This window comes from Gopherus flavomarginatus, chromosome 9 (assembly GCF_025201925.1).
Source record: "Gopherus flavomarginatus isolate rGopFla2 chromosome 9, rGopFla2.mat.asm, whole genome shotgun sequence".
In the NCBI taxonomy this organism is placed as follows: domain Eukaryota; kingdom Metazoa; phylum Chordata; order Testudines; family Testudinidae; genus Gopherus; species Gopherus flavomarginatus.
In genome coordinates, this window is record NC_066625.1 from 57955552 (window position 1) to 57970634 (window position 15083).

At 43.0% G+C, this 15083-nt stretch overlaps 1 protein-coding gene across 5 annotated transcripts in view; it reads left to right on the forward strand.

Moving 5' to 3' along the window:
• ACSBG1 (acyl-CoA synthetase bubblegum family member 1) overlaps positions 1 to 15083 on the forward strand; it is a 122386-nt gene that overhangs the window by 75769 nt on the left and 31534 nt on the right. For all 5 annotated transcript variants that reach the window (XM_050966994.1, XM_050966993.1, XM_050966991.1 and 2 more), the window contains 3 exons: positions 9225 to 9442; positions 11684 to 11772; positions 13315 to 13435. In XM_050966994.1, coding sequence (XP_050822951.1) covers positions 9311 to 9442; positions 11684 to 11772; positions 13315 to 13435 — 342 coding nt within the window. In that variant the 5' untranslated portion in view covers positions 9225 to 9310. The remainder of the gene's footprint in view (positions 1 to 9224; positions 9443 to 11683; positions 11773 to 13314; positions 13436 to 15083) is intronic.

The following is a 15083-nucleotide window of genomic DNA, read 5'->3' on the forward strand; positions in this document are numbered from 1 at the left end:
AGCTCCTTTTGTTAGAGATTAGTACCACGTAATAGTTAGCTAAGGACATGAGACAGAGAGAGAGACAAGGAAACAGTAAAATGAGTGAGGATATTAATATAATAGGCACCACAGAAACTTGGTGAAATGATAAGCAATGGAACATGGTAATACCAGGGTACAAAATATATAGCAATGACAGAGTAGGACATGCTGGTGGGGGGAGTGGCACTATATGTGAAAGAAAGCATAGAATCAAATAGAATAAAAATCTTCAGTGAATCAAATGGTACCATTAAATCTCTCTGGATAGAAATTCTCATGCTTGAATAATAAGAATATAGAAGTAGGAATATACACCCACCACCTGACCAGGATGGTGATGGCAATTGTGAAATGTTCTAGGAGATTGGAGAGGCTATAAAAATAAAAAACTCAATAATAATGGGGGATTTCAACAATCCCCATATTGACTGGATACATGTCACCTCAGGATGGGATGCACAGATGAAGTTTCTTGACACCATAAATGACTGCTTCTTGGAGTAGCTAGTCTTGGAACCCACAAGGGGAGAGGCAATTCTTTATTTAGTCCTAAGTGGAGCACAGGATCTGGGTTCAAGAGGTGAATATAGCTGAACCACTTGGTAATAATGACCATAATATAATTAAATTTAACATCCTTATGGATAGGAAGGACATCAAAAAAGCCCACTATAGTAGAATTTAACTTCAGAAAGTGGAATTACACAAAAACGAGGAAGCTAGTTAAACAGAAATTAAAAGGTACAGTCCCAAAAGTGAAATGCCTGCAAGCTGCATGGAAACTTTTTAAAAACACCATAGTAGAGACTCATTTTAAATGTATACCCCAAATTTAAAAAACATAGTAAGAGGACAAAAAAGTGCCACCATCATTAAATAACAAAGCAAAGTAAGTGGTTAGAGACAAAAAGGCTTCATTTAAAAACTGGAAGTTAAATCCTACAGAAGAAAACAGCAAGGTGCATAAACTGTGGCAAGTTTAATGTAAAAGTATAATTAGGCAGGCCAAAAAAGAATTTGAAGAGCATCTAGCTAAAGGCTCAAAAACTAACAGCAATTTTTTTTAAGTACATCAGAGTCTGGAAGTCTGTCAAATAATCAGTGGGGCTACTGAATGATCAATGTGCTAAAGGAGCATTCAAGGAAGCTTAGACCATTGCAGAGAAGCTAAATGAATTATTTGCATTGGTCTTCACTGCAGATAATATGAAGGAGATTCCCACACCTGAGCCATTCTTTTTAGGTGACAAATCTGAGGAACTGTCGTAGACTGAGGTGATAAATTAAACAGTGATAAGTCACCAAGACCAGATGGTATTCACTCAAGAGTTCTGAAGGAACTCAAATATAAAATTGCAGAACTACTAGCTGTGGTATGTAACCTATCATTTAAATCAGACTCTGTACCACATAACTAGTGGATAGCTAATGTGATGCCAATTTTTAAAAAAGGCTCCAGAGGTGATCCTCGCAATTACGGTAAACCTAATTTCAGAACCAGGCAAATTGGTTGAAACTATAGTAAAGAACAGAGTTATCAGACACACAGGTAAACACAATTTGTTGGGGAAGAGTCAGCATGGCTTTTGTAAAGGGAAATCATGCCTCACCAATCCATTAGAATTCTTTGAGGGGGTCAACAAACGTGTGGTGAAGGGTGATCCAGTGGAAATAGCGTACTTGGATTTTCAGAAGGCCTTTGACAAGGTCCTTTGCCAAAGGCTCTTAAGTAAAGTAAGAAGTTTTGCGTTAAGAGGGAAGATCCTCTCATACATTAGTAACAGGTTAAAAAGAAACAAAGAGTAGGAATAAATGGTAAGTTTTCAAAATGGAGAGAGGTAAATAGCAGTGTCCCCCAGAGACCTGTACTGAGACCAGTGCTATTCAACATATTCATAAATGATCTGGAAAAAGGGGCAAACAAATAAGTGGCAAAATGTGCAGACGATACAAAATTACTCAAGATAGTTAAATCCAAAGCAGACTGCAAAGAGTTACAAAGGGATCTTACAAAACAGTGACTGGGCAACAAAATGGCAGATGGAATTCAATATTGATAAATGCAAAGTAATCCACACTGGAAAACATAATCCCAACTATACATACAAAATGATGGGCTCTAAACTATCTGTTACCATTCAAGAAAGAGATCTTAGAGTCACAGAATCATAGACTTTAAGGTCAGAAGGGACCATTATGATCGTCTAGTCTGACCTCCTGCACAATGCAGGCCACAAAATCTCATCCACCCACTCCTGTATCAAACCCCTAACCTATGTCTGAGCTATTGAAGTCCTCAAATTGTGGTTTAAAGACATCAAGGTGCAGAAAATCCTCCAGCAAGTCACCTGTGCCCCATGCTGCAGAGGAAGGCGAAAAACCCTCAGGGCCTCTGCCAATCTGCGCTGGAGGAAAATTCCTTCCCGACCCCAAATATGGCAATCAGCTAATGTGGGCAAGACTTGCCAGCCAGACACCCAGGAAAGAATTCTCTGTAGTAACTCAGATCCAACCCCATCTAACATCCCATCACAGGCTATTGGGCATATTTACCGCTAATAGTCAAAGACCAATTAATTGCCAAAATTAGCCTATCCCATCATGTCATCCCCTCCATAAACTTATCAAGCTTAGTCTTGAAGCCAGATATGTCTTTTTTTCCCCTACTGCTCCCCTTGGAAGGCTGTTTCAGAACTTCACTCCTCTGATGGTTAGAAACTTTCATCTAATTTCAAGTCTAAATTTCCTGAGGGCCAGTTTATATCCATTTGTTCTTGTGTCCACATTGGTATTGAGCTTAAATAATTCCTCTCCCTCCCTGGTATTTATTCCTCTGATATATTTATAGAGAGCAATCATATCTCCCGTCAGCCTTCTTTTGGTTAGGCTAAAAAAGCCAAGCTCTTTGAGTCTCCTTTCATAACACTGGTTTTCCATTCCTCGGATCATCCTGGTAGCCCTTCTCTGTACCTGTTCCAGTTTGAATTCATCCTTCTTAAACATGGGAGACCAGAACTGCACACACTATTCCAAATGAGGTCTCACCAATGCCTTGTATAACACCTCCTTGTGTCTACTGGAAATACCTCACCTGATGCATCCCAAGACCGCATTAGCTTTTTCCATGGCCATATCACATTGGCAGCGCATAGTCATCCTGTGATCAACCAATATTCCGAGGTCCTTCTCCTCCTCTGTTATTGTCTTTGTCGATAGTTCTCTGAAAACATCCACTCAATGTGGTGTAGCAATCCAAAAACTCTAACGGAATGTTAGGAACCATTAGGAAAGGGATAGATGATAAAACAGAAAATATCATAATGCCACTATACAAATCCATGGCACTCCCATACCTTGAATACAGTGTTCTCTTTTCATAGAATCATAGGACTGGAAGGGACCTCGAGAAATCATCTAGCCCAGTCCTCTGCACTTATGGCAGGACTAAGTATTGTCTAGACCATTCCTGACAGGTGTTTTTGTAACCAGCTTTTAAAATTCTCCAATGATTTTTAGTCATCCCATCTAAAAAAAAAGATATATTAGAACTGGAAAAGGTACAGAAAAGGCAGAAAAATAATTAAGGGTATGGAACAGCTACTGTATGAGGAGAGATTAAAAAGATTGGGACTTTTCAGCTTGGAAAAGAGTCAACTAAGAAGGGATATGATAGAGGTCTACAAAATCGTGAATCATGGGGAGAAAGTGAATAAGGAAGTGTTATTACCTCTTCACATAACACAAGAGAAAGGGGTCACCCAATGAAATTAAGAGGCAGCAGGTTTAAAACAAACAGAAGGAAGTACTTCTTCACACAATGTACAGTCAACCTGTGGAACTCATTGCCAGGGATGTTGTGAAGGCCAGACATATAATGGGGTTAAAAAAAGAATTGGATAAGGTCATGGAGGATAGGTCCATCAATAGCTATTAGCCAAGATGGTCGGGGATGCAATCCCATGCTCTGGGTGTCCCTAGCCTCTGACTGCCAGAATCTGGGAGTGGATGACAGGGCATGGATCACTCAATGGCTGCCTGTTCTATTTATTCCCTCTGAAGTACCTGGCACTGTCCACTGTCGAAAGACAGGATACTGAGTTACGTGGACCATTGATCTGACTCTGTATAGGTGTTCTTATGTTCTTACATAAATTGAAATGACACAGTTGTGTGGTGCTGCCTTATGATTAATGTGGGATATGTTAGTTAAATATTATGGCAGGGGTTATCAGTTGGTACTGTTAGACATAGTCTTTCAAGCTTTTTTTCTTAGAATGAGAGCACATTTCTGATCAAGAAATGCTGTATTGTTGTGTTGTTTTGTTATGTAGTGGTCCTTTGAGAGAAGCTGTGGCAGATAACAGACAGTTTTCATTCTGCTTTACTCTCTATTTGGAGCCAATTCCTGAGACAAAGTAGCTTCCTGGGAACTGGATATTGGTGTATCTGCTCCTGCCAAGCAGGAGGTGACACTGGTGTCAGAAGTGATACACTGTTCTTGGAAGAAGAAGAAACAGTATATTAAATTAACACTGTGGCAAATGACTAACTTTTTAGCAACGTTTAACACTTTTCAGTCAGTGATTGCTGACTTCTCTTTCAGGCCCCATGTCTCCATCAGTGACCTTTCACTTCTTGTGAACTTGAAAACTCTCATTAACTTAATTTCCTTTGCAGTCTTTCTTTATTCTCTACTACCTTTATCTGTAATTTTTATAATTCTCTACAGCTGGGCTGGATCCTCTGGTCTGATTAATCTCGGCTCAGCGTGGAACCAAGGGGGCAAAGTCACTTTTATGCGACCTTTGTGGCTCCTCAATCCGTATATATCAGTTGTACTTTGTTTCAAGAGGCATTGCTCATTTTAGTTCCCAAGCTAGCTATGCTGCATACCTATTTGGTGTCCCCTCACTTTTATTGCTGAAAGTTATTTACATCAGAACTAAAGAATCATGGAACTGAAGTTATAGCCTGTTTACACTAAAGGGATGAATCCCTCAACATTTTAAGTTTTCTGCAAGAATAATTTTATGTGCCCCTCATTTTGGATCTTTGTCCCACATTTTTCCCTATCTTAAGGCATTTTGAAGGCTGGTTTGGTTGTGGCACAATTTAGAACAGCCCCAGGGCTCAGGACTGCTCCCAGCTTCCCCAGCAGTAGAGTGCAGCTGTTCTCTGGCCACATCCTCTTTTCTCAGACTATGACTTCCACACTGACCCTACCGCATCTGGGAAATCCCCTTATGCTATGGAAAACCCAGGATACCAACTCTGCCAGCTTTAAGGCATCTTTACACTGTTGTGGATTGCTTTCCCACCCATTTTTGGACATATCTGGCTGTGTACACAAATGTTGTTTCTGAAGCAATCATGTCCAGACTGTGAAATAGACTTCTTGTCAGCTTCAAATTTGGCATATGCAGAGTCATTGTTGGGAATGAAACAACTGTGCAAGAACTATGGAAGAACACAATCACAGCTTAATCTTTTTCTGCCTCCCTTTCCCCTGACCACATCAACTGCTAGATCTGTGACTTTCCCATAAAAAGGATAGGTCAGTTCTTTGGCAACCCCAAATGAGATTTGATGTGAAAATAAAAAGATAGATTATTCAATTACAGCAGTTGGAGCACGGCAGTGGTAATATATCCTGCTGTCAGGGAACTGAAAGGCCCTGCTTAGTCAGTGCATGTGCTGGGCTGTTCCACCTTCTGGCAGTTTTCCAGATGCCAAGATATATGAGATAATAAACTCATTTTTTTTGGCCCTGAAGCTTAATATTGTGTTATGAGGCAGTATTGTGGAAAAAAAGCTCAAAGTTTCAGAATAAGTCATGCAAGCTAACTTAAGGTTTGCTTTCTCCTTTGTTTCTTTGCAAAGCAATCAAACTGCAAAAGCATTAAAGCTCTGGCATGTGCAAAGAGCTCATTTTGTTTATTTTGAAGTATTTATAACAAAAATTGCTAGCAGAGTGTTAGGATTTATCATAATTCATGTCAAATAGCAACCTATTGTTTACTGGCCTGTGCCAAACGTAACCTAGTATTAAGAAGAGAGCAAACTAATTTCCATTCTCTGAATCTTGTTTGATAGTATATAAAAAACCAAAATGAGTATCAGATACTTCCTCTTAGAGTTGACTTCAAATCTAACCGACATGAAATAGCTCCTGTTGAGGAGGCTGTGATGCTGGCAAGCCACCTGCCAACCAGACTGCAGGCATTAGCTAAGACCTAACAAACTTATAGCTGGAAACCAGATCAGTTCACCTGTATGTTAATTTTGCTCAAAATAGGCATTAATCTCATACGAATATATTTAGTATTTAGATTCTATGAAATGATTGTGAGTTGCTGCATGTATTAATCTCACATATAATGTCAGTATTCTATGCTATAAGAAAACATGTAACTTTTGCTTTATGACTTTGAGAATGTTTGCTCTGAACTTGTGAACCCAGGCACAGGACTTGTTCCCTATCCATCCAAAAGGACTATCAAAATCAGTTGGGCTATCAAGGAATATTGCAATAAAAAAGATTGGTTAATGGCCAGGAAATGCTATGTGCCCTGTGTCTTAGAAGCTGGGTGAAAGAAATAAAACAAAGTCACATGAAAATTTTCCATCTTTTTGGCTGTTTGAACTCTCACAGGGCTAAAGACACCAAACTGAAAACAGATTCCCTGGGGCTACCTCTTGGGTCCATCCTGAAAGAGACTTTCAATTGACAGATCACTTAAACTCTGGCACTCTTAGGATTTAGATAACTCATTTGTGTATATATGTTTGCTTTAACCTGTAAATAACTTTCTTATTTCTTTTTCCTAGTTAATAAACCTTTAGATAGTTTTTTATGGGACTGGCTACCTGTATTGTCTTTGGTGTAAGATCTAGAGTACCAGTTGATCTGGGGTAAGTGACTGGTCTTTTGGGACTGGAAGAAACCTAAATGTGATGTGATCTTTGGTGTAAGTGACCATTTATCACTAAGTCCCATCTGTCTCAATGGAAAGATAGACTGAAGCATCTAAGAGGACTGTCTGTGACTCCATGGTAAGACTGCTATAGTGGTCCAGGAGTTCACAGTTGTTATTAGCTTGGAAAATCTAATTATAGAATACACCACCAATTTGGGGCATCTGTCCTGTTTTCTGACACTCTGCCCTGAGGTAGGCACTCACAGCTGTGAGCTACTCCAGACAGCATGACAGTGGCATCGAGATATGATGTCCACAGACTATATTTCATTGATGACAGTATGTTCTAGTTCACCTAAATTATCATCCAAAGGACCATAATGGGCATCAGAGGATAAGTCAGGTCTCCCAGGAATAACTGGACCTATATCTAATGGAGAGGGGATAGCCAGGGGTTTGAGCATTGGCCTGCTAAACCAAGGGTTGTGAGTTCAACCCTTGAAGGAGCCACTTAGGGCAAAAATCAGTACTCAGTCCTGCAAGAGAAGGCAGGGGGCTGGACTCAATGACCTTTCAGGGTCCCTGCCAGTTCTGTGAGAGAGGTATATTTCTATATATTTGTTTACACCATTAATGTCCTCAGTCCTTTTCCTATTAATTTAAATAGAACTGAGTTCTGAAAGATCCTAGCATTGTGGACCATTCTAATCCACCTGCACTTATGTCTGTAAACCTACTGTGGTGGTCAAACTGGTCTTGAAGCACCATGGTTAAATACCTCTTTCTTGCTTATGAATTCTGCATCCTGACAGGAGGAGGCATGCCCGAGTGTTTGTGTCAAATGATTGGCACATAGGTTCTGTCAGTTGCCCCAGAAGAGTTTGGGAACCCATGCATGCAAAGCCATCAATAATCTCTGGAGCGCTACCTAGCTTTGACCTGGCTGGACAGCACCTTATTGGTGTCATAGGACCTCCATGAGACTGGCCCCAGCAGTTGATCTCCACATGCTAAACCAACTGGCTACAGACCAGTAGCATTCTGGGGTGGCCAGTTTCCAGATGGCAATGGTGAACTGCTTTTCTATGGGATAGCACACTGCATGTTGGTACTATAGTACTTGTAGCTGCAGCTCTGGGTCAGTTCTGCACAGATCACAAAAAAGGTAATCCTTCCTACCCTGAAGTTCTCTCACTACAGCTGGTTGTTCCAGGTCTGCAGAACGATCCTCTCCCACCAATCCATGCTGGTTTCCCAGGCCCTGAAACAGTGCTAAATGCCACGTGGCGGATCCAGGAACCAGTGTTCTAGTTCCAACAAGTTGGCATTGTCCTCTTCTTCATCCTGCTGCCATCACCTCAGGGTGTTCTTCTGCAGCTGGAGAAGCTGCTATGGCTGCCATAGAATAGTCTCCAGCTCCCACATAATCTGCTCAGTGGTGTGTCGGGCAAAGTCCACTGCTGAATTTGTCTGGCTTTAACTGCTATAATACAGCCCAACTAGCCTCTGCATATGTGCTTGTCACCGTAACAATACGGAGCATTGTTGGGTCCATGCTAGAAGATAGCAATTTAAAAAATGGTGTGAAACTGCCGAGAAAGGATGTATGGGGGGAAGACAGTGGAAACATGGGATTTAAAAAAAAAATTGAAATCACCTGGCTTCCCACAAATCACAGCTGTGAAATAAGGGACCATGGAATACTCACTGAGGACATTATGCCCTCAGTTCTCAGCAAACCACTGCTATGTATTCACACTATGTGAATTGAAAATGGAACAGGTGTTCTGTGTGCACACTATAGGTGTGACTTAAATTTGCGAGTTACCTGACTTGTCTAAAAGCTTTAACTGAATCCTGTGTAGTTAAATCCAAAGTGTGTGTCCATCCCCTTCTACTTTCATGTCCACGTACAGCCATCTAGTGCTACCAATTACTCCATTAGCGAATGTCGTAATGGACTATGCTTTGGCTCTAAAGATTGCAACTCTGATGATGAATCATGTGGAGGGTGAATATGGTTCTACATTATGACCTTTTATTCCAATTTTTAAGTTTTTAAAAAAATTAGGAAATTATACTTTAAAAAAAATACCCTATGTTAAAAGAACTCTAAGGTTGCAAAGTCAAGCATGCAGAAGTTTAGAAATGCCAAAATCAAGGTTGCCCGTGCAACCTTAATTTGATCCTTTGTGCATATGCTTTATAATAAAAATCTTTAATTACATGATCACACACTATTTTTTCACTGATCTACTATCTTGATAATAACTTGCCTTTCAGAACCTTTATGGACTACATTTGCTGATAGTGTGGTCAAGCTCAGAATAGATCACTCATGTTCACAAATTCCAATAACAGTTCATCAGATGTTCAAAGAGACTGTGGATAAATATGGGCCTCTCAATGCTATGGCCAGCAAAAAGAATGAAGAATGGGAAAAAATCACATTTGCAGAGTATTACAATCTTTCCTTGAAAGCAGCCAAAAGCTTTTTGAAGGTAAGTGTTTAAAAAAACAACAGTCCAAACTCAGACTTGTTATACAGTTTTTTTTATTACATATCATAGCACGAAAACGTTCCTGTGGGTTTGCAGTCCTTATGAAGAGTAGCAATCACGTGTGACTGCTAGAATCTGCAACACAGCCTTTTTTGAAGTACCGTATATATTTGTTCATTAACCTGTTCATTTATAAGCCGACCCCCGAAGATGGATAGGTAAAAATAGCAAAAACTGTATGACCCTTTCATAAGCTGACCCTATATTTCAGGGGTTGGCAAACTTTGGCTTCTGGCCCGTTAGGGTAAGCTGCTAGCGTGCCTGGACATTTTGTTTACCTGGACCGTTCACAGGCATGGAGCCCCTCAGCTCCCAGTGGCGGTTTGCTGCTCCCAGCCAATGGGAGCTGCGGGAAGTGGCACCGCTTCCCACAGCTCCCATTGGCTGGGAATGGTGAACTGCGGCCAGAGGGAGCTGAGGAGCTCCATGCCTGCAGATGCTCCAGGAAAACAAAACGACAATGTATTAGATACTCAATTCAGTGATTTCATAGAGTTTAAAATCATCAAATTTTGGTATAGACCCTTTTATAAGCCGACCCCTGCTCTTTGATGCATCACTTTTTTAGCAAAAATATTCGACTTATGAACAAGTATATGTGGTAAATCTCTAGTAACTGTACCATTCAAATATTAATGAGACCCTCTCAATCCATAGTAGAGGATCAGTGTGATCCTGGAATGCCTCGTGGGATTTACTTTCCTTTTAAGTGCAGTATATTTGATGACCTCAACAAGTTGTGTCTCATAAATTTCTGAATTGCCTAGCAATTTTCTTTTTTATGATTGACCAAGGCAATGAGAGGCAGATTAGTAAATATTTCTATTTAATACATTATATTGTTATAATTATATTTATTATATTATTTTAGTTGTATACTAGACAAATACTAGTATTTTCAAGGGTAGCAGATGGCACTGATGCCTGTGCTTGTGAAGGTGTTGGCAGAAACAGTGGCAAAGTCAATAGGTGAGACTCTGCTTGTGAAAGCAGTTGCAATCAGGGAGACACGGGTGGTAGTCACAGAGGTGCAATACAGGCGTCTTGAGTGACTGTCTTTTTAGAGCCTGTGATGCAGATTGTTGGCATGGCCTTTAGATTATCTTTGGATGCTAAAATGTCAAGTAAGTTAGTTTTCATTATGTTTTAGAAACTAGTGCATATTTTTCAGAAAGAGTTCAAAAGAAAATAATGCCAACAAAAGTTGGCACTGGTGACATCTGTCTCTATAGACAGTAACAATGCAGTGCTACATGAACACCCTAGGTTGTTCTCTGTTTCCTCATGGCCACAGGAGGAGGGCACACAGAACCTTCTCCTCATGTATGGCCCAAGGTAGGGAAAGGACACAGTCTCAGACCTGGTGCTCCTGAGAATGGGGACTAACTCCTTGGGGCTGCAAATTACATAGAGCAGCCTGGAGCAGCAAACCGCAGTCAGGAGGAGCCGTGATCGGCCGGACCTGTGGACATGGCAGGTAAACAAACTGGCCTGGCCCACCCCAGCAGGGGCTTTCCCTACACAAGTGGCGTCCCACTTTGGGAAACACTGACATAGAGGGTCATAGAGGGGGCTGATTCGTGGGCCACCTTGCACAAGCCCACAGAGACGGCTGGGCATGCAGGAAAAACGTTCTGAAGGAATAGAGCAGCATGCATATTTCTCCCTGTTCTCCAGGGAACTTGAAGTTTAATCCTTCACAGAGCTGACCCAGGGCCATACAGCTATGCAACACTCCTCATTCCGGGCTATGTACTAAGTCCACAATCTGGCCCTAAGTATAACTAAACAAAACTAACCTGGCAGGGTGAAAAGTATTTAGTAAAGATTCTGAGTGTGGGATAAGTCTAATATTTGTTGAACTTTGGTTCTTGTTGCAAAGCCCTTCTGTTTTTCAGACCTTCTTTGAGGGACTGGGCTGGGCTGGGAATTTGGGTGTGAGGGATGGGAGACTCTTATGTTTGCATGAACTTAGGGAGTGTTAATTGCAGACAGTAGTTCCATTTGTATTGTGTATATGGTCTATTAATACATTTTGCATAAATGCCTAGAGCTATGCATGGGTCTATTTTTTAAATGCATAAATAATAAAGAGTTCCAAATCTATTTTTTGTGTTCACTATATCTTTCTCTCTAATATGCCTGCATTACATATCTCAGTGTTTGCTCTTTTGTTTTAAGCTTGGCCTTGAACGATTCCACAGCGTAGCAATACTTGGATTTAACTCTCCAGAATGGTTCATTTCAGCTGTTGGGGCTATTTTTGCTGGGTAAGTTTTGGATTAGTGCTAGGTCTAGTAATGAATGTTTTCCAGTGTAGCATTTGGTTCTGTGGAGTCCGACCACCCCCTCCTGTAGAAAAGAGGAGGAGAGAAACCACATTTCATGCTCTTCTTGCACTCCAAATAAACTACCTCTTTTCTCTTTACGCCACTAAACATATTAGAGCTATTGTATCTCACAGTGACTCCAGGGGTGAGTTAAAGACCTAGTAAACTATGACCGGTAGTATTGTTTCATTTGCAAATATTACCATCTCATAAATATGTTCAGTCACATGGTGGGGACCTGTTACTTTCCCTGTATCTAAAGTAAAGCAATCCAAAACCTCACACAATGAGCCCCTTTGCTAAAGCCCCAACTGCATTAGACACACAATATACTGTATTGTCTCTTATCTCTGTTCCTTGAGTGATATGGATCAAAGCCCACTAATTTCCTGTTAGTGTGGCTGAGCCTGCCCATGAACTGATTCCTGGCCTGATTCCAGTGCAGAATACGACATTGATGAAGTGACAAGCAAAGCACTAACCAGCAGAATTCTGTCTGTCGCAGTGTCTGTCTGTCTAATTCCAATAATCAGTTTCTCAATTTGGTCTCTCTGAGGGTGCACCTACACCAGCAAAATTCAAACTGGTAATTCACCATTAGTGCAGCTCTGTCAGTGGCAGAAATAGTGGGGGATGTCCTGTTGTAAAGAGGACTTAGGCATTTTTCCACTGCATGGTCTAAGCCTACTCTAGGCAAAAGTGCTGAGTCCTATGCTACAGCCTCCGCTATTATTGCATCCATTATGAATTTCCCTAGCGTAGACAAGGCCTTAGGTGCTTTGATAGTTACACCACCACATAATGGTGCTGTTTTTCAGACTAAGTGCTGAACTCTTTTCTTCTGTCTGTTACTGTTAGCGGTGCAGAATACCTGGAGCAAGCCTGACAGCCACATCTATGCTGCACACTGTGTGTACCCATCCCCCTATGCACTCCACTGGGTTTCATCCAATCGTAAATTCTTCTTCCCTTTTGAACAACTGTAGCAAAGGTGCCAACTCCAGTGATGCTCCAGGACTGAAGCACCCATAGAAAAAAAATAGTGGGTGCTCAGCACGCACCGGCAGCCCAGCATATCAGTTCCTTCCCCTCTCCTCCCAGCCCTCCTGCCCACTGGCAGGCCCCAACGATCATCTCCTCTCCCTCCCCCACAACCCTCCTGTCACCTGGTGGGTCCCACTGATCAGCTCCTCCCACTCCTCCTCCAGCACATCCTGCCCACCAGTATCAGCTGTTCAGTGGTGTGCAGGAGATGCTGGGGGAAGGGGAGGAGCAGGAGCAGAGTGGGGGTGGGAAGAGGTGGGGTGGGGGTGAAAGTTTTGGGGAAGGGTGGAGTAGGGGCAGGGCCTGGGGCAAAACGGGGATCAAACACCTCCAGGAACTGGGGAAGTCGGCACCTCTGAACTGTAGTATGAAGGGGAAAGTGTATCGTGCTCTGTGTTTTTCTGCTTGTTCATCCAGTTCACCTTTTTTTGTTAACAGAGGAATTGTCACAGGCATCTATACAACCAGCTCTCCCGAGGCCTGCCACTACATTGCTTATGACTGCAAAGCCAATATCATTGTGGTAGAAAATCAAAAACAATTGGACAAGATAATGCAGGTATGGAGAGTTGCTTCTGTAACTTCTGAGGTGTAATTCCACTGCTCATGATGCTGTGAAAGGCCAAATATCAAATATTTTAGCTGTATAATGGTCATTTGGAACGTCTCATAAAACTAGGGACAGAACTAATTTTTTTTTTTTTGTCCTGAAATCACAGGCCTCTGCCACTTGAGATATTTGAGCCAAAGGCTGGGCCAGCTCTAGGCACCAGCAAACCAAGCATGTGCTTGGGGCGGCACATTTTCAAGGGTGGCATTCTGGCCATCTTTTTTTTTTCGCTTCCAGCTGCAAAAGCCTAGATCTGGCCCTGGCAGCAGCAGCGCATTGTGCGTGGGGGGCGCCTTGGGGCTGCTGTGGTTCACACCGCGGGGGAGCAGCACTGCACCTTCTGGCTGGACCGGGCAGGCTCTGAGCAGGGGATGCTCAGGCTGGGGGCCACCCCACTGGGCACATGGAGCAGCCTTCAGGTGCCGCAGGGCAGCCTCCCCCCAGCGCCGCAGCCGGGGCTGGGCAAAGCTGCCCAAGCTGCCCAGGGACTGCAGCAGGGTGACCAGAAGCAGCAGCAGCAGTGGGGCCATCGAGGGCGGGGCGCTGCCATGTGGGGCCTGCGTCATGCTCTCCGGGGCTTCACTCCCTCTGGGGCTGCCCTGCCCTGGCTCCTCAACCCCCTACTGGGGTGGTCCCCCAGCTCTGCCCTCCCGGTCCCAGCCAGTCCAGCAGGCGGGAGCCCTGGCTGGTGGGACCCTGGGCTGAGGCGCGGCCCGGGAGCCCCACTGCTTACCTCGACCCTGCCAGTGCCAGACCGGCTGGAGGCAAGGGGGGAGCGGGCGGAGTCAGCACTGGTGGGGGGAGCCCAGGGCTGGGGTGGCAGGAGGTGTAGGGGGCAGGAGAGAGAGTCCAGGGCGGAGGGGGGGGAGTGGCAGCCAAAAATTTTTTTGCTCGGTGTGGCAAAAAACCTAGAGCCAGCCCTGGCTAAAGGACAATCTCCATAGCTATTAAAAAAATACAGTGCCTCCGACATGCAACTGCCAAGTTCTCACTCTATGCAGTAGATAGCACGCTAGCCAGTTTATTACAGTGTTATCTGACAAGCCATTTTCTGATGATGAGCATCATATCTTAATTCTTAGTGGAATATCACAGTCTGCTTCAATGCAAGTGATTAGAATGGCAAAAATTCATTGCAATAACGGTTTCACCATAGGATTAACTAGCAGGGCTGGCTCCAGGATTTTTGCCGCCCCAAACAGCAAAAAGAAGAAAAAAAAAAGCGCTATCTGCTGCACTACCACTGCTGGTTGAGTCTTCGGTGGCAATTTGGCGGCTGGTCTTTTGCTCCCAGAAGGAGTGAGGGACCCGCTGCTGAAGAGCCGGAGATGCCACCCCTCTCCGTTGGCCACCCCAAGCCCCTGCTTGCTGGGCTGGTGGCTGCAGCTGGCCCTGTTAACTAGTGTAATAATGCTGAGTTCTGGTTAGCAGGGTGACCTTTTATGGGCTGACGCATTTCATGTTATTTGGATCTGGATTTCAGGCATCACAATGGTGACTTCTTACAGAGAAGTTACAATTTCCCAACACAACTTCACTATCATTGGAGATTTACCTCACTGTAACTGAAATTACAACTTGCACATTGCAGAGCAAT